Source organism: Eurypyga helias, unplaced genomic scaffold, assembly GCF_000690775.1.
Source record: "Eurypyga helias isolate BGI_N326 unplaced genomic scaffold, ASM69077v1 scaffold11639, whole genome shotgun sequence".
NCBI lineage: Eukaryota > Metazoa > Chordata > Aves > Eurypygiformes > Eurypygidae > Eurypyga > Eurypyga helias.
The window spans coordinates 1-17,913 of NW_010273960.1; the positions used below are offsets into that span (position 1 = coordinate 1).

The 17,913-nt window shown below is 39.7% G+C and overlaps 1 protein-coding gene across 1 annotated transcript; it reads left to right on the forward strand.

The window, feature by feature from the left end:
• Positions 1–1,010: 1,010 nt before the first annotated feature.
• Positions 1,011–11,715, forward strand: LOC104515620 (chromodomain-helicase-DNA-binding protein 9-like). The gene is given in 9 exon segments (XM_010159666.1): positions 1,011–1,044; positions 1,304–1,659; positions 2,481–2,649; positions 3,685–3,824; positions 4,337–4,561; positions 5,383–5,511; positions 7,489–7,593; positions 9,553–9,667; positions 9,670–11,715. Coding segments are annotated over 9 exon segments (2,007 nt in total). The 3' UTR covers positions 10,404–11,715.
• Positions 11,716–17,913: the final 6,198 nt, after the last annotated feature.

Sequence of the window (17,913 nt, forward strand, 5' to 3'; positions counted from 1 at the left end):
AAGATGAAACCAATATTGCAAATTGCTCAAAGTTCACTACGTCGACTGTGATATATTTTTGAATAGGTTTCTTTCCTGATGTGTAAGGAAAAGGAGACTGACTTGAATATTCTGAGTCTGAAAAATCTAATTGCTTTTATAGTCAGTTACACTTACAGATTTTATTGTGTGACCTTTATTGTAAGTGTAGGAAAGCCCACGTGATGTTAACTGATGTGACAGATTTGTTTCCCTATGTTTTTCAACACTTGTAAATAAGTGTTAGCATGTTTTAGCATGTTTAGTATGTTGCTAGGCATATGCTGTATAAAAAATTACACTGGCATTTTAATAAGGCACAAATTCAAAACCTCCTTCTATGGAACAGGCATGTGTTGCAAATCAGCTTGAAAACTCAGAGCCATGTCACAAGCTTGAAAATGAAGGAAGAGCTTCCTGGTTAAGCAGTGAGGAAAGTCTGAAAAGGAAAGCAATGCACGAGATAGAGTGATGAAACAGGGAAAATAGATGTAGGATCTGAACTTCAGGAGTTTTTAATTGTGGCTGCAGTTGCTCCTGGGAGATTCGTTTAAATGTAAATACTACTTTTTTAATAATTTCTGAATGGTCACTTTGAGGAGAGCATAACGTTCATGTCACAGATGCTTGGCAGATTGTGAAAAATGGCATTCAGAGTGTGCAAGATCAGATTTTTAAAAATGTAGTAGAGCCTCTTGAATGTGGCAAAAAAGTCAGCTTACCGCACCAGTTATTTCAGCCTTCACATTTTTTATTTGACTAATAACTGGACTCTGAAATTACCAGGAAATGTGGTCGTTTCTGGAGTCTGCTTGTACTGAGTTGAGTTTATTGGCATTTGAGAACTATGTATTCTGCAGGTGTGTGAAGTCAAATTTGTGTTTGGTGTCTAAAGAATAGGAGTGAGGAATGATACGGCTTCAGAAGCTAAACTGAGGTGCGAATGGAAGTCTGTAGATGTAATTTTGTGAACGCTGTTTGCCAGATTCGCTATGGTGCTGCTCACAGGTTCAGACCCAGCTACCAGTGAGTCAGAGCCAGACCTACAAACACTACTTTGGCAGTTACTCTCTCTTGCCTTCAGAAATCGGTGACATGATGTGTGTCAAGCATTTGCAGGCCTCAGACCCTGTGTAGACGAGAGATTGCATATTTGTTTACGGGTGGGGAAGTTAAGTACAGAGGTGGCTTTCAGAAACTTTTATGGGGAATCAGTTCAAATTCAGGAACTTGGAAAACTTTCTAGTCCAGTGATTAAAAAAGTTGCCATTTCTCCTCTTTTTAGAATTAAAGTTAGTACATAAATGTACAGTGTACAGTGTTGGTAAGGATTACCCTTACCTAATTATTTTCTCTTGGTTTTTTTAGGATCGCGTTATGATTAATCGACTTGACAGCATTTGTCAAACAGTGTTGAAAGGTAAATGGCCTTCAGCCAGAAGGAGCTATGACAGCAATACAGTGGCTTCTTTCTACACAACCAAACTTCTGGATAGCCCAGGTGCAGCTGCAGACTACAGTGAGCCCAGCGCACCAACACCCCCCCTTGCAGGTGTTAAAGAAGAATACGAGCAATCGCCACAGATGTCAAAGGTGAAGAAGCATGTACGAGAAAAGGAGTTTACAGTGAAAATCAATGACGTATGTTTATTTTTATTGCCCTAGGACCTGATTGCGATTGCGGTGTGCGGCATGCTTTACCTGCAAGTGGCTGCCTGCTCTCACTCTCACTTCCTTCACACACTTGTTTGTGGGTATTTGGGTCTGCTGCTTCTGGGCATTGAGTGTTTGGGGTTTGGGTTTGGTTTTCTGGGTGTGGTTTGTTTTGGCTTTTTTTTCTTATTTGCATAAGCCACTGGAAGGAATCTTTGTTACTTCTTTCTGAATGGAAATTTTGCTCTTCTGGTGCTTCCTCAGACAGCCCATTTTATGCTGTTTCTAAGGAATCTGGTTAGTAAAAAAAAATATTTCTGTTGTTGGCAATTTTTTTGTTGGCAATTTTAACATTTCAGCATGTCCTATCCAGCAAGCACATTATTATTTCACTGCCTTTTAGACGGTTATGGGTAGATTTCCCAGTTTGAATGCAGGCTAGAAGCTTCAAACATTCTTCTTATCTGTAATTTAAGACCTGTTCACAGCCCATAAAAATGTATGCTAATTTTTCTCTTGTAATTGGGTATATTTATTTAGGACTAGATTGGGGATGTAGACAGCAGTGTCTAGATCTTTCAGTTAAGGTAGTAGATAATTTAAAATTTATATTCATAGAAGCAATTCCGTGGAACTTCTGTTCAGATTTCTTTTGTACATGATGAGAAGCAAGACTTGTTTTAAGGTCTAATACCATGTTTTCATTCTTCCTTGGCTTTTCTGGAGTAACTGTATGTGAGAATCCTGATTATGATATAGTTATTTCCTCTTCAGAAGAGACTCTTCTAACCCTGGCATTTATTTAACAGGAAGGTGGTTTGAAATTGACTTTTCAGAAGCAGGGACTGTCTCAGAAAAGGCCGTTTGAAAGCGAGGAAGGTGTGTTGGGACAGCAGCAATACCTAGCTCGGCTGCATGAACTCCAGAATGCTTCAGAAACCAGCCTTGTCAACTTCCCTAAATCACTTCCCAAATCAGGTACGTAAATGTCAGAGGGCATAAGGGTTAGTATTAAAACTTGTCTTCTGGGTTCTTCTGTTGATGTCCCTGTGAAGGCAGTGGAGAGATGTTTTTGTGGTGGTGGTTGCTCTAAACTGCAGTTTGGGAGAATTCTCCCCAGTATGTTAGGGAGACTGGGCACCTAAGTGGAGGCATGAGGTTGGACCACCGGAATACTTGCTCCCTCTGTCAGTTACTGTAACATTCATTTATGAGAAGGATGCCACTATACATCATAAACACCCCCACAAGAAGATTTTAATCAAGTGCATCGCTCTAGACTGACAGGAATCAGTTTAACTCAGAACATACTGTGGGTAGTTTGTAAGTAACAGTGAAATGTTCTGGACTTATGCCTCTGTCAGTTTGTACTCTCCATGTTCTTTCCGTGTCTCGTGTAAAGAAACAGTGGAGGACAATAGGTGAGAACCAATTTTTGGCTTAAAGTCAAAAACTTACCTTTTTTTTTTCTTTCTTCAAAAAAATAAGTAGGTGTGCACTGACAAATAAAAATGAGCCTGAAGTAGCAGTTACAATTTGGATTCAAATATCTGCAATTATTAGAACAGGGTCCTTTTGATGTAGGCCAGCTTCTGATTAAATGACTGCAAATCACTGAGATGGCATGTGTACGTGGATGAGAACATTTCCTTTAAAAAAATACTACCCTTCAGTTGTATTTTGTACTTTCCTGTTCTTTTGCAACATACCATTAAGGTCTTGTTATAAACGTTTATTTAGGGATGTCAGCAGTTTTCAACAGGACTCCCTGTACAGATTTATTTGGAGGGGGCAAGTGGCAGTAACAGGAAACTTTCACAGTAGAGTGGCTTTTCTGATATTAATAATGTTATAAACAGTCATAAAACAATAGGGAATTTCTGTTAGATAGTACACGTTGAAATTATATGCACTTGCACTATTTTAAGTGATTTTGTTTCCTTTTTTTATTCAGACATGTTTGTTACAAAGGGCTCAAGGATCTGACACTAATTTTATTGCATCGTTAATTAGGTACTTCCAGTCACTTAACAGCCAGTGCCAATGGAGTCATAGTTGACAGTCAGCCTGTTGTCAAAAAGAGAAGAGGAAGAAGGAAGAATGTGGAGGGAGTCGATGTCCTCTTTATAAATAGAAATAAACAGCCTAATCACGTAAGTGAACTTGATTTTGTATCCAAAAATAAGGTCCAAATTACTGTTACTCTTGAGCGAGCATAACCACCTGTCAGCATACAACAAACATTATTGCTCAAAACAGTTGGGTTTGGGGTTTCTTTTTCTGGAATTGTTCACTGACAGTTTATGACTACACAAATGAGAACTAGTGGATTTTTATTACATATTAGATACATACAATATTGATACTTATTTTAAAAAACTTAAGTTTAATTCTAGACTTGCTGAACTGCCATTAACAGTGTATTATTAAAAACTTGTTACATGTTCTAGCAACATTTTCTGACATCCTCTCCTGCAGCATCTGTTACAGCACCTGCTTGGGCAGTGACTTAAAGCGAGCTATCTGTGCAGGTGTAGTCTGGTGGAGTCCTTGAGTACCCGCATAATTATCTGCGGGACTGTGCCCTTCATTGCCTCATACGTGAAATAACAGTCATGGTTTCTTTTCTATGGAGAACTTAGTCAGATGTTTTGAACTTCTCCAGGTTAATCCAAGCATTAACTCCTGTCAAGTTGCTGCAGGAATAAACCCAGCACTCACTTACACGCAGCAGTCCCAAGGCATGCTTGATGCGGAGAGTCCAGTTCCTGTTATTAACCTGAAAGATGGAACAAGGCTCGCGGGTGATGATGCCCCCAAAAGAAAAGATTTAGAAAGGTGGCTTCAAGAACATCCTGGATATGTTGAAGATTCGGGAGCTTGTATTCCTGTGAGTATTCCTTTCAGCTCTGCTTTAGCTAAGTAGTAAAATGTTTCTCATGGCGTGTGTTTGGATTGGTATTCTGCCACATGGAATTATTCCTCCTTGGTTCTCTTATTTTATTTAGGAAAAGGAAAATGTTGTTTCTTTTTACATGATCTGAGCTCTGCAAACCTTCCCCTTCCCTCACAAACATACTTGCCAAGAAAAGCAGTACTGAACAAAGACATTTGATCTTTGTCTGATTTCACCTAGGATTTAAATTTATGTAAGATAAGAAAACTCACACTACTGTGGTGCTGATGATGGCAGCTGAAAGTGTGTGACAGCGTATTTAGTCACATGCACGAGGATTAAAGGCATTAATACTGTGGGATGTATGTAAGATCTACATTCCAGTACTGTGGTGGTGATGGTTGTGTGGCTGTGATGTTCTCGCTGTCTTACCTCTGAGTCTGAGATTTGTTCATGTTGAATGAAATGTTAGAAAAGCGTGTGTATGCTGTCTGGAATAACAAGATAATAACAATTTGTATTGTGGTATCTTTATTTCTCCATAAAGATACTGCAGTACAAAACAGTAGCAACATTCCGCACAGTTAAAGCACTGTTGAAAGCTGAAAAGTTATTACAACAAAGCGGTGGGTAGAGGCATCAAAAGGGATTAGTGCTGTTTACTGGGCTGCTTAGTGTATGATTGTGATCAGTAAATTAGCTTTGTTGTTTAAATATTTCTGAAATTAAGATGACTTCAAGAGAATGCACAGATACCTTACCATTAAAGCAGTTACGTCAGAAAGATAATTGGCTGTTTAATGCCTTTATAACAGAGGATGCAGCTGCACGATGGGAGGCCTAAACAAAAAAGGCACCGTTGCCGAAACCCTAATAAACTGGACGTCAATAGTTTGACAGGTGAAGAACGTGTCCAGCTCATAAACAGAAGGAATGCAAGAAAGGTATTCACAATACTGTTCCCATTCTGGTCTTCCCCAAAGGAAAAGTCACTTGAAATGAAGAACGCTTGCTAAAATACTGCGTACAGATGAATGGTTTTATGGTTATGCCACAGAGCAACAAAGTCAATGACAATCTTGTAGTAAACATTTTACAGCTATGAAAATCTGTAAGATATGGCTAGAAAATGACGCTGTGGTTTATGTTCAGATAGAACACTCAGTGTATTGCAGTGCCATTGACTAATACAGAGGCATGGCCACTGAAACATATGTTGTTCTGATCAAAGTGGCAACGTTCTGATAAGTTCTATATTTTGTGTACATCTTCTCATTACTACTTTTGACGTGATCAGGATTGTGTCGGTGGTGCGTCCTGCATTGAAACTTGACCATTGGAATTGCTTCAATCCTGTGTACTAGATTATTTTGCTTTTTTTCGTTTTACAGTTCTCTCTGGCATTTGAACTTTGTGGCACTTTGTGGTTCACCAGTCTATACTCATTGTAAACCCTGTTACTAGTTAAGCAGTAGAGTAACGGGAACAGAAGTAAAAGGGGGCTTGTATAAAATTCTAACAGTGGAAGATGGAAGACCAGATGATCAGTTTTTGGCCAGGTGATCAGGGTTTGGAAAAGGTATAATGCGTTTGAATAGGCTCTGGGGAAGGCTAGAAGGCAGTATTCAGGAAAAGCACGCAGAACATGACTGTTGTGGACTGAACACATGCAGACAGCTGGGTGGGAGGGTGACTTTGAAGGTCAGTGTGGTACCAGATCAGCAGTCCAGTGGGAGTCTCTGTGGTGCTCTGTCAGTGTGTGGAGCGCTTGATTTTGTGACACTGCTAGCTTTTCCTTTTGTTAGAGAGCAGCTGCAAGGAAAGCAGGAAATGTTTTTATGCTGCTGTATTAAGGTCAGAAGCTTTGTGCAGCTGTAGAGGAGAGCGAGACAGAATTTGAGTGTCTTTAATCTCTTCAATGCATTGAGGCAGCAGCTCTAAAGAGGAACCTGTATGGTTGCTAGTCTCTAGAAAAACAGGCCCTTGGCTGCTCCATAGTAAGCTGTGCCCTTAGGATTCGTTTCAGAGTTGATGATCAAGGAGATAGAGATTTGAGCTGTGTTTGCTGTAAAAGCCTGTGTATTCATAATGGGGTTTTTTCTCTAAAAAATTTCCACACCATAGCTGAGGCTCTGTTCTGTTACGGTATTAACCTCAGTTTCCCCATTTATAACCTGTTCCCAACTTCTCTGCATCACCAAACTCATTTCGTCTTATTTTCTTTTAGTTCAGTTAATAATTTAGTAGCAGGGGGTGAGGAGACCAAAAGCAGCCTAGAAAATGTGCATTTTATAGAGAAGGTTGAGTAGAAACTGGAATTCTTTTTCCTTTCTTCTTCTTCCTACCGTTTATTCTTTCTTTCTTTCTGTATCTGAGTAATACTTCTGATTAATTTGAAAGCTTACTTCTCTGCTTATAAGATTTTATTAAGATATGCATCTTAACTTGGCTTTTTTCACGAGAAAATTTTCACAAGCAAAGTAGGGCCTCTTAATGGAAGTATTTTTTTAGAAGTTGACTGAGGCGATAGGATAGGACTGATTCAGTGGATAAAGGAAAAGTATGTGAGGACTGTAGTTATGACCTTCTTAGTAATTCATGCACTGCTGTTGTTCTCTATTCATGCGGTTGCTCTTCCATTCATTGCATGTCTAAATAAACTCTGATATTAAACATTAGAAATGTCAGATATTCCAGTTGCAAAGTATGAATTTGAGTACAGTAGATCTGGAACAAATCAAGAGTATCTCAAATATACCACCAGGAATCAATCAAAAGCTGTGTCATACTCTTTGATAATTTAAAGTGAAGTTTATTTGTTGGTTTTATATAAAAGACAAAAATGAAGTGGTGTCCGTTATGAATGTTGCCTTTTTCTTATGAAATGAAAAATATTTCCTGACTCTCCTTCTGCTTCTCAGGTGGGGGGTGCATTTGCTCCCCCTCTGAAGGATTTGTGCAGGTTCTTGAAAGAAAATCCAGAGTATGGAGTGGCTCCTGAATGGGGAGAAGTTGTAAAACAGTCTGTGAGTATCTGCTGAATAAGATAACCGTGATATGAAATATATTTTAAACATGGCAAACAGGAGAATAAAAAAACATGCCCAAAGGCATGCTTTTAATTTCTGGTATCATATTAAATGTGGAATGTGAGTCAATGTTACCTTTTTTTCTGCCAGCTCAGTTCCTTGAAGTGGTTTGCTGGCACAGCTGTGAGTAGGAGGAAGGGAGGGATGGCCAGCCCAAATTAGAGATTTTGGTTGAAGGTGCTATAATACTGCAACATTCTCGCTTCATTGAGTGAGTCTGAGGTTTTCATAGAACCACAGAATTTTTTTGTTTGGAAGGGACGTTAAAGACCATCTAGTTCCAACCCCCCTGCCGTGGGCAGGGACACCTTCCACTAGACCAGGTTGCTCCAAGCCTCATCCAGCTTGGTCTTGAACACTTCCAGGGATGGGGCATCCACAGCTTCTCTGGGCAGCCTGTTCCCAGTGCCTCACCACCCTCTCTGGGAAGAATTTCTTCCTGATATCCAATCTAAACCTCCCCACTTTCCATTTAAACCTGTTACCCCTTGTCCTGTCACTGCAGGCCCTTTTTTGTTTTGTTTGATGTTTGTACTTGGTTAAATTTAAAAGAATAAAGTTTTTTGCTAGATTCTGTGCACAGTTCCAACAAAACAGCAGGTATCCATTTTCATTACAAGAACTATTAAATCGCTGGTCTCTTTCCTTTTAAGTGTCATTGGTTCAAGTATGTTGTACGGTTCTGAGTTTGTTCCCTGTTTGCCTTGAAGATAAGGACATCTTTTGAACTTGAAAAAAAGGGCGTTGTGTGATGAGAATGCTTTCTGGGTCACCCATTTGCTCTTCCATTCCTTGTGTCAAACAGAAGTGAGGATTGTTTTGTCAATATTCTTGTGAAGTCTCTTTCCTCACCTACTATAACTTGTCAGAAGTACATTGTATTTACGCTACACCATCAGACTCGGGCAAAGGAATGACCAAGTTAGTTCACTATCAATAGAAATTGTAATCCTTCTGGGAAGTTCTAAATGACAACCTCTCCCGTACCCTTGTGGGATGTTCTGGTAGAAAAACAGGTAATGAGAACAGGATTAGACTGCGGTGAGTGAAGGTATAAATAGATGCAGAATTGCTTGTAGAATTGAGTAGTGATCTATAGGATGGGAGAGCAGAGCATGAGTTCTGAATTCCTCTAGTTGTGTTAGGCTAGTTTAAATTAGTGATATTTGCTGGGGAAAAAAGGCTGTTGTAGTATGGAGGTGAGCAATAGTCCATCCTGTGTTTGCCATTTTTAAGAGGAATTTTCAAGGCAATGCATTTCTGAGAGAATAATATTAGTATCCATTGCTAGCCTTTCTTCATCATTAGGTAGGAGGCCTTACAGAGGTGAAATAATACTGTGCAGACCCTAAAAAGAAGTGCTCTGAATTTCATTTTAATTGAACTTGAGTCTTTCCTGTTTGTTCTTGAATTTATGGATGAGGTGAAATATGAGGATGTTAAACAGACCGTAGCTATAATAAAAAGGGCTCAGAGATTGTTGGTCTGTGCAATCACACATTTATTTTTAACTTTCAATTGAGTAACTAATTTAGTTAATTAAACTGTCACATGATAGGGATGTGGAAATATTGCAAAGCAGTGCTGGTTTAGATCTTAAATGGAGATTGCTCTTATGATTAGCTGTATTGGGTTTGACTTGCTAACAGCTCCGAGGATGAGTTAGCAGGGGGTGTGAGAAGATACCTGTGTAAACCTCACTGTGGAAATGGGCCTTGAGACATTTGAGGTGCGATAGCACAAGGTCACCACAAACACCAGTGAGCTGGCTGGAGATCACACACCAGGGTAATCTTTGACGCCGGTTACTGTACGCTTTGGTCTTCTCTTTGCTCTTACTTTTCCATCTTTCTTTAAGCTCTCAAAATCCTAAAATAGCCACTGTCTCTCTTGCAGGGATTCCTTCCAGAAGGTATGTTTGACCGTATTCTCACTGGACCTGTTGTGCGGGAAGAAGTCAGCCGGAGAGGAAGACGCCCCAAAAGTGAGATTGCTAAGGCAACGGCAGCTGCAGTGCAAGCATATCAGTTAACCCTCTGCTGCCTAACGGGCTGCTTCCAGGAGTGGATCTGCCGAGGCTTCAGGCCTTACAACAAAACCTGCAAAACCTGCAGTCGCTGCAAGTAACGGCAGGACTAATGGGCATGCCAGCTGGCCTAGCTGCTGGAGGAGAAGCGAAGAACGTGGCTGCCATGTTCCCCATGCTGCTGTCAGGGATGGCTGGATTACCAAACTTGCTGGGCATGGGAGGACTTCTGACAAAGTCTACAGAATCTGTTTCAGAGGAAAAAAAGGGAAGTGATTCAAAGGAGGCAGATAGAAAGAAAGAAAGGACAGAAGACCAAAATACAGATACTGGTGGTGAAAACTCTGTTTCAAGTTCTCCTTCGACGTCCTCTGCTGCTGCAGCTGCCAATCCTCTCTCTCTTAACCCATTACTTTTGTCCAACATACTTTACCCAGGGATGCTTCTCACTCCAGGCCTTAATCTTCATATCCCAGCTTTGTCTCAGTCGAGTATTTTTGATGTACAGAACAGTGAAAGCAATGACACAGGCTCAGCCAAGCCCACAGAAGAAAAGGAGGAAAATTCTAGGGTTAGAGATCGGGAGGACAAAGGGGGAACAGAGCCAAGCTCTCACAACGAAAACAGCACAGATGAGGGTTCAGAGAAAGCAGATGCTTCATCTGGATCCGAAAGTACATCGTCTTCATCTGAGGATTCAGATTCTAGCAATGAAGACTGACCCCAGACTCTGCACTTAAATTATAAACTGGTTTTGAATTTATTCTTTAATTATGTCATTGTAAATAACCCAGTGTTGAGTGCATCAATGATTTACTGACCGAACATTTCAGTATTTGTTTAGAAGTGCAAACTGCTTTCAGAGACGTTTTGCATGTAATATTTCTTGAAGTTCATAAGTTTCTGAACTTGTATGTACTATCAAATACACAATGGTGTAAAATTACAACAAAAGGCATTATAATTTTGTTGGGGGGTTAATTTTATGAAAATAATGCTCAAGTAAGAGCTGTATATTTAATATATTTGCAGTGAACACAGAATACTTTATGCATATTATTGATTTAATTTGAATATAGTTTTACAGCCTCCTTGACACTTATAATTTACAGATCAAAACTCAGCAATAATTTGGGCAGCTAATGAATGTCATGAAAGCTGTAGAATCTACATCACCATCCATTGCTTTAATTACATGAAAATGCTCTAGTGTTGTGATGCACTGCTGTTTCCAATTCAGGTACAAGTGTGTTTAAAAGAAGATAAATTTTTCCCAATCAGCCAATTAAACTGGCTACCTGTTACCTCAGCTGAGTTAGTTTAGGAAGTTTACATTGGTTTCTATTACTTGTTTTCAGGTTTTGTTTTGTTTTCAAAAGACATCCTGTATATCATGTTAAAATCTGAGTTACTTGAGATATGACTGTTGGGTTTTTTCTCTCCCCCTTATTATAACTGTTCTCTTGGACAGCAGTCAGGGGAAATAAAAGCAAAACTGTCTTATCTCGTGCTACTTGGCACCACGTAGATCTATTTAGTTTACACCTTGCAAAGTTTTGGGCTCCCTCTGCAGAATTAAAAGTCCCGAAATGAGGAGTAGTTTCCCCAAGACTCAGAAGAGGCAAACTGTCATAAAGTGCCACTGAAAAGACCTTTCAACACTGCATACTTCATGTAAAAATTGTTTGTTTGCTTTGTTTGTGTAGAATTCTATTTGTGTTTTATGTCATAAAACCTCCTGGAGTTATCAGTTAATAACAATCAATAAAGTACAGATAGTTTTGAACTCCTTTTGAGTTTAAACTTCTCTGCAGATTTAAATCTGACTAAATATTAAATATTACCCAAAATCATGATTGGGATATCATTTCATATATTATGCTGAGTTACCCACTAAAGAAAAAGCACTTTGAATAGTAAGGAAGACAAATTATTCCTAGAAACCACAGTAACAGGGCATAAGGCATCTGTTTAAGTCCAAATCCTTAGAACCCTTTACTATATAAAATCTAATATTTGATGTGTGATACGATTCCTCCTTCTTAAGCTGCTATTACTCTGACACAGTCGAGGCCCAGATCCACATTTTCCGAAGTTCTGAACTGACTGAGACTTCAATTGTCCTTGGTTACATCATTTGCGGTCCAAGAATAGGCAGGTGTTAAGAGAAAGTAGATACAGGTACTAGTAGAAGTCATTGGAAAAAGCTTTACAAAGGGATACATTTAAAAATAAAAAAACAAAAACTGTATATTTTGATATAGTTCTGTTGCTTGCTTGTACAGTAAAACAACTGTGTTGTTTTTTATCAAGAACTTTACCAATGAAATATAAGTTTCTATGTGCAAAATAACTAGCCCCATGATTAGAAGCAGTATTACATGTAATTACACAATTATACAAGTACCATTTGGATTGTGCTGGTTACGTATTTTCCCAAATAGTGTTCTGAGTTTTGGCCCTTCATGCAGTGTCTTAGCAATAGTGAAAATTAAAAACTGCCAAGAGAAGGGGGTAGCAATTCTTCACCATGAAAAGAATAAAGTATTTAATATTTTGCCCTTTGTAATATAGCACTTTTATTTAACTAGGATGCATCTATGAAATAGCCAAAGTTTCACAAACAGTCATTTACTTCGTTTGCTGATGGAGTATGTCAACAATACCATCACTTCCCACCCTTACCCCACAAAACAAATACTAAATCTTGTGGCTAAAACCTAATTTATATCAGATTTATGAAATAAAGTATTTTCCTAATTACGGTCAAGTGAGTTTGGTTACCATTCTAGTGATTCTTTCTATGTAATAAGGCAATTACAGTTTCAAGTAATGAAGGCTGGTGTAGACTTGAACATACTATATTGGGTTTATTTTTAATCGGTTTGAACCAGAAGGGGAAAAAATGTCCCACTATCAGCTAAACTATATGCAAATACGGTTGTATAAAGTTAAGGGTTATAAGGAAACCTCAGTAGAATTACACTAATACTGAAGTTAAAACTAAAAGGATACCCAAGGTGATGATAAAGTGTGTGTTGGTAGTTACTAAAGGAATCTTAGCTGTTATTGCCTTGTATTTCTATCCCTTGTTTCAGGCTTCATGATCCAAGTCTTAGTCCAGGGTTTTTTTGGACATTTGCAATATTTGCCAGTTGTGTTCTGTGTAGTCTGAATTTGCTTTCTGTAGTTGAACAAGCGTCTTAAAAAGTCATTTGTAATTTATTGAATTACTTTCTATGATGTTCTATAGAGCAAATGGAAGTTTAATTATTTTTTATTAAACATATTCTTTGACTACCCATGATGTCAGCCTCAGTATGTGAAAATAATGCTGTCTAAGGATTAAACATGTGTCTCTCAGCAGCAAAAGTTAAGTTTCAGTGTTAAGCTCTACAACTGAAATTACTCTTAAGACCTAAAAAAAAAAAATGAAGCTAAGGATGTAACACTCCCTTCCCCACCCCAGCCCTGCGACGGCCACACTTTACTGTTGTGTCATTTTTCTGGGAATCAATTTCCTGTAGTTCTGTTGTCTTGAAAACAAAATAAGCTGATATTCCAGGCCTTCAGTAGTTACGGTTATCAAGGAGTATGCAGACTAGCTTCTGGTCCAAAAGTTGGCTTGATTTGAGGTAATGATGCATCCTATGTTCCAGGGCAGGTGTGGTGGCAGTGCAGTACCTCTTGAATCTTTCTTTTTAGGACTCTGCGTGTTAATGAAATCTTCATGTACGCAGCACTCCCTATTGCCATTTTTCATGTATTTCATACAGGGCAACGACGCTTCTCCTGAAGGTGAGTTGTCTCCTGGTTGTCAGGTGCCTTCTTGTTTTAACCTGTCGTTGCACTTGGATGATTCAGTGTTTTCCTTCTTATTTATTCCGGTCTGAGTTTTGTCTTCAGACCGTGATCATCCTTCCTGAGCTTCTGCTTCCTCAAATCTGTACACAGGTGGTAAAAATGCACAGGAGTAGGAGCTCTGTTCTCATCTTCTCCCCTGTTTCTTTTTGATTTGGAAGTCCTGCAGAATCCCTAATAGTTTTTTGGGGGTGTTGTTTGTTTTTGTTGGGGTTTTTTGTTTGTTTGGTTTGGTTGTTTTTGTTTTAGCAGGTCTATTAGAAACCTCAGACTTTTAAAAAAGGGAAAAATCTTGTCTTGTAATTTTATAATCCAGTCTTCTTAGTCTGTGCATTGTACTATAGCTAGAACTACTTTTCAGTGGAACTATTCCCAAGGAACAGATGATCTAGGCACCGTGTTGGTGCCTAATTTCTCGCACTCCTTAGAACTTTTTAGTGTCTGGTTATGGTAATTACATGAAACTATTAACAGGGTCCTGTCTTGTTTGTTACAGTCCGTCTCTGAGTAAATGATTTCTGCAGTGTTGTTTAGTAATATATCTTTCATTTATCGCTGCGTGCGACACTGATACACCATCAAAATGAATGTCTGCTTCTTAATGCCTTCGTTTAGGCTGGGTGAGATGGGTGTGCCTGGTGTACATGTTCAGCATAATGCAGTGTAGCATTATACGAAATCACTTCTGAAGTGGAAGTTAGTAACTTTCAGTTGTATAGAGTTTCTGATCTGTTTCTGTGACACCTGCAATTATCTTCAACATCGCTGAGCCGTGTCAGTGTCAGGTGGGATTTACGCTGCTGTAGTTGACCCAGCATTTTGGGTTTTACATCTGTATGTTGTCAGAACATCAGGGTTATCCTGGTGTATCATTATTCTCCTCTGTAGCCTAGTGTAGCTACAGGAGTTTACAAAATAACTCTCCTGTCTTATCTGTGTGGACCCTAATGTTACATAAACAGACAGTACTGTTTCTTTGTCCCATTTAGAGGGAAGAGAAATAAAGATAATAGTCTTCCATAACTAACCAGGAAGAAAATCTTAATCACTTTAATAATTTGTAAGATTAAATTTATCTGTTGAAAGATATAGGAAGGACTTCTGATGACAAAGGTAATTTTCAGCTAATGCTTCCCTGAGGAAAACTCGTATTTTAGGAGAAAACCTTTTCTAGCTTTTAGCAATTAAATATATGTGAGAGAGGTCTTTGAAAATATTGACGGTATGCACAAGGGAAGGATCTTGAAATGCATTAGAACTCTAGTGGTGTCAGTAAATTACAACATTCATTACTGCCAAAAAATTCCGGCCTAAGCCATGAACAGTATTTTGATTCTTACATTTCATTTTTTAACCCAGCTTTTTAGGAACACTGTTCGCTGATGAATAAATACGAAGATTTAAGGAGAATTTTCTACAAAACTGAGTGGGCTGAAGTCTCCAAATGGGCAAGCACATACAGGTACAGGTACTTCTGTTCAGAATAGCTATGACCCCAACACACTTCGGCTCACATAATTTAAATTTTTGTTTCAATTTGACATGTTTTATACTCTAGCTAGCTAATACTCAGATTTCTTTTAAAAAATACCCAAACTACTTGCCATTAATCAAACTCTAGCATTTTTCTACTTAAAAGGAGTCAGGGACATTTGCAAATTAGCCACATTAAGACTATGATTTATTGTTTTTTAACACTGCTTCCTTTCAGGCGCTTGTACACAAGCAAGAAAGAAAAGAGCCATTCACAAGATCCTGCTGTAAAGTTACTCTGAAAAATGAGGACTCTTTTTCCCCTTCTTGTCTGCTTGACTGTGAACAAGGCCTAAGAGTGCGAAATTCTCATCAGTGCTCCAGGTGAGGTGTCGTGCTGTGCTGGCGGGAGTTGGGGGAGAGTCAGTTTTCTCCCCAGGAGCTGTATGGGGCTGTGTTTTGGATTTGCGCTCAGTATTGGTAACACACTTGTTGCTCAGGAGTGTTTGTACCAAGTCAAGGATTTTCTCAGTTTCTGGTGCTACGTGTGTTCTCAGCTTCTTCTCTGCAAGAAGCTGGGACAGCTGACCCAGGGGGTATTTCATTCCATAATACGTCATGCTCAGTATGTAAGTCGGGGGTGGGCTGGGGGCCATGTGGGTTGGCTTTCTCGTTGGCTCTTGCTCAGGCTCGCTCTGGTTCTGGTGCGATCTCTCTCTCAGGCTCTCTGGCTCTCACTACTCAGGACCTGGCTGGGCATTGCTCGGCAGGTGGTAAGCAATTGTATCATTTGTTTTAACGTGTTTCCTTGTGTTTTCCTCTGCTTCTCCTCCTCTGCTGGAGGAGGGGTGGAGGTGAGTGAGCACCTGTGTGGTACGTACTTGCTGGCTGGGGTTAAACCTTGGCTCCTGCCTAACCCTTTTACTGGCTCTTGTGCATGGGGATCCTGATGTCAGATATGGTGTCATCATCTCTCACCAGTGCTCACCAAAACTTGACAGCATCTCCTCCAGCTGTTTTCTGTTCTCAGAAGAGAACGGCTTTCAGTTTGTGAATTACTGTGTCAGGTTCTCTGCTTCAAACTGTTTGATCTCTCTTCAGCTTCTCAAAGCAGGTGGTGGGGGCTCAGCTTTTTGCTCCTGTAGAGCAGAGTTTCTAATTCCTAGTCCCTAAATAAGTGTATGCTGCTTCATTTTTTTTTTTTAATTCAGCAGTTCTAACCTAAATAAACTTTTTTTTTCCTGTTTAGTGTTGTGTTTCTCAGTGTCATGAGAAGAAGAAACAAAACAAGAAAATACCTATGCCTGAAGCCCTGTGATGCTCTAAGTACTGTTTGTAGTTCATACAGAAGTCCATTTCATAGCAAGTTCTGAGGACCCAGACTGAGGATGTATGGGGTTATTCCCAGTAGAGTTTTGCATTGATGGTAACACTGCTGGGTGTAACTTGTTCTTGCAGTATTGGTAGATACAGTATGGAATGCAGTAGTGGAAATGATGCAAGTAATTAACATGTCAAACGAGGGTACAGCTTTATTTCATTGTTCATGCTGAACTATGCTGTTGTCTTGAATAAAATTCTTGCTTCTTTCTAAGGGGAAAAAAAAGAGGGGAGAAAGGAAGTGGAGGAACAGGTGAAGCTAAGTCCTCAGACATGAAAAAGATCTTACTGTGTGTGTTGTTTCCAAAATATTTCTTGCCTGGTTTCAGTAGAGCAATAAATTAAATTACTTTAAAAAAAAAAAAAGTCTTCTACACAAGAGCAGTCAGGTTAAACCATTTATTTATGAAGTTGGGATGCATAAAAACATAGGGAAATATGTGGTGTAATCACAGCATAATAACCTTTAGCCTTGGTGTTGTTTAGCTTCCAGTACTGTGGGGTTTTGTTGTTTCTTTTTTATCCAAAGGATTTCTGAAGAGTAGATTCATGTTTCTCAGTAGAAGGTAGAATACTGTAATAAATTGATGCTGTAGAAAGCAGCAATAACAGATGCTGTAAATCTGGCTTAACAGAACCCCCCTACAGTATTACATACGGACTTTGGGGTGGCGGAGGACATCCCATCCATGCCCTATGTGTCTGGAAGCGGCTGCCTCACTGCAAAGTTCAAGACATGTAAGGTGTTAGATACAGCCTAAGGTTAGTTTTTAATGTTAACAGTGAAATGGGCACGAATGCCCAGGCTGGGGGGCTGCAGATGTGGGGGAGCCCTGCTGCCAGTGCCACCTTCAGCACCAGCTCAGGCTTTCTGCTGCCATCTGGTGCTCTCGCTGCTGGCTAAAAATGCAGACTCACGTCCTGGAAAACAGGTCTTTTAATGACAATTTTTTCCCCTGAAGCTTTCGTTGTTGTTAGCTTTGTCATGCTAGTGGTACCAAAGCAAACAGGCATGGTGAGTGAAGTACAGTCTGTTTTATTGATCTCTTGACTCGCACATTACCAGCTCTAGGGCTGACCTCTCCTTAAGGCTGATTTTTGGGAGTCTCCTCTCTGCTCCGCAGGGCTCTTTCCAATGTGTTTGTGTCCTTTGAAAACTGAGATCACCCTGATTCTCTTCCAGATACTGGGACAGCCACTTCAAATTTTCAAACAAAAGTGTTTCAAATTAAAAGTGAATCTCTATTGTGTGACCTTGTCTTGACATCTTTTACTCGTAATGGTCTCAAACTTTTCAAATGTGTTTGAGGAACCGCGTGTCATTGCTTTACTGGTCTGCAGAGCTGCCTGTAACGGAACGTGAACTCCGTGTCTGCCGGTGGTACTGAGTGGTCTCAGGGGTAGTTAACAGGGGCTGGGTTTTTGCTCACGCAGATCTCGGGCCCTCACACCGCCTGAGGGGCGGGGTGCCGCAGCGACCCCGCACTGCCGGCCGTGTCAGCGCTCATCGGTTACCG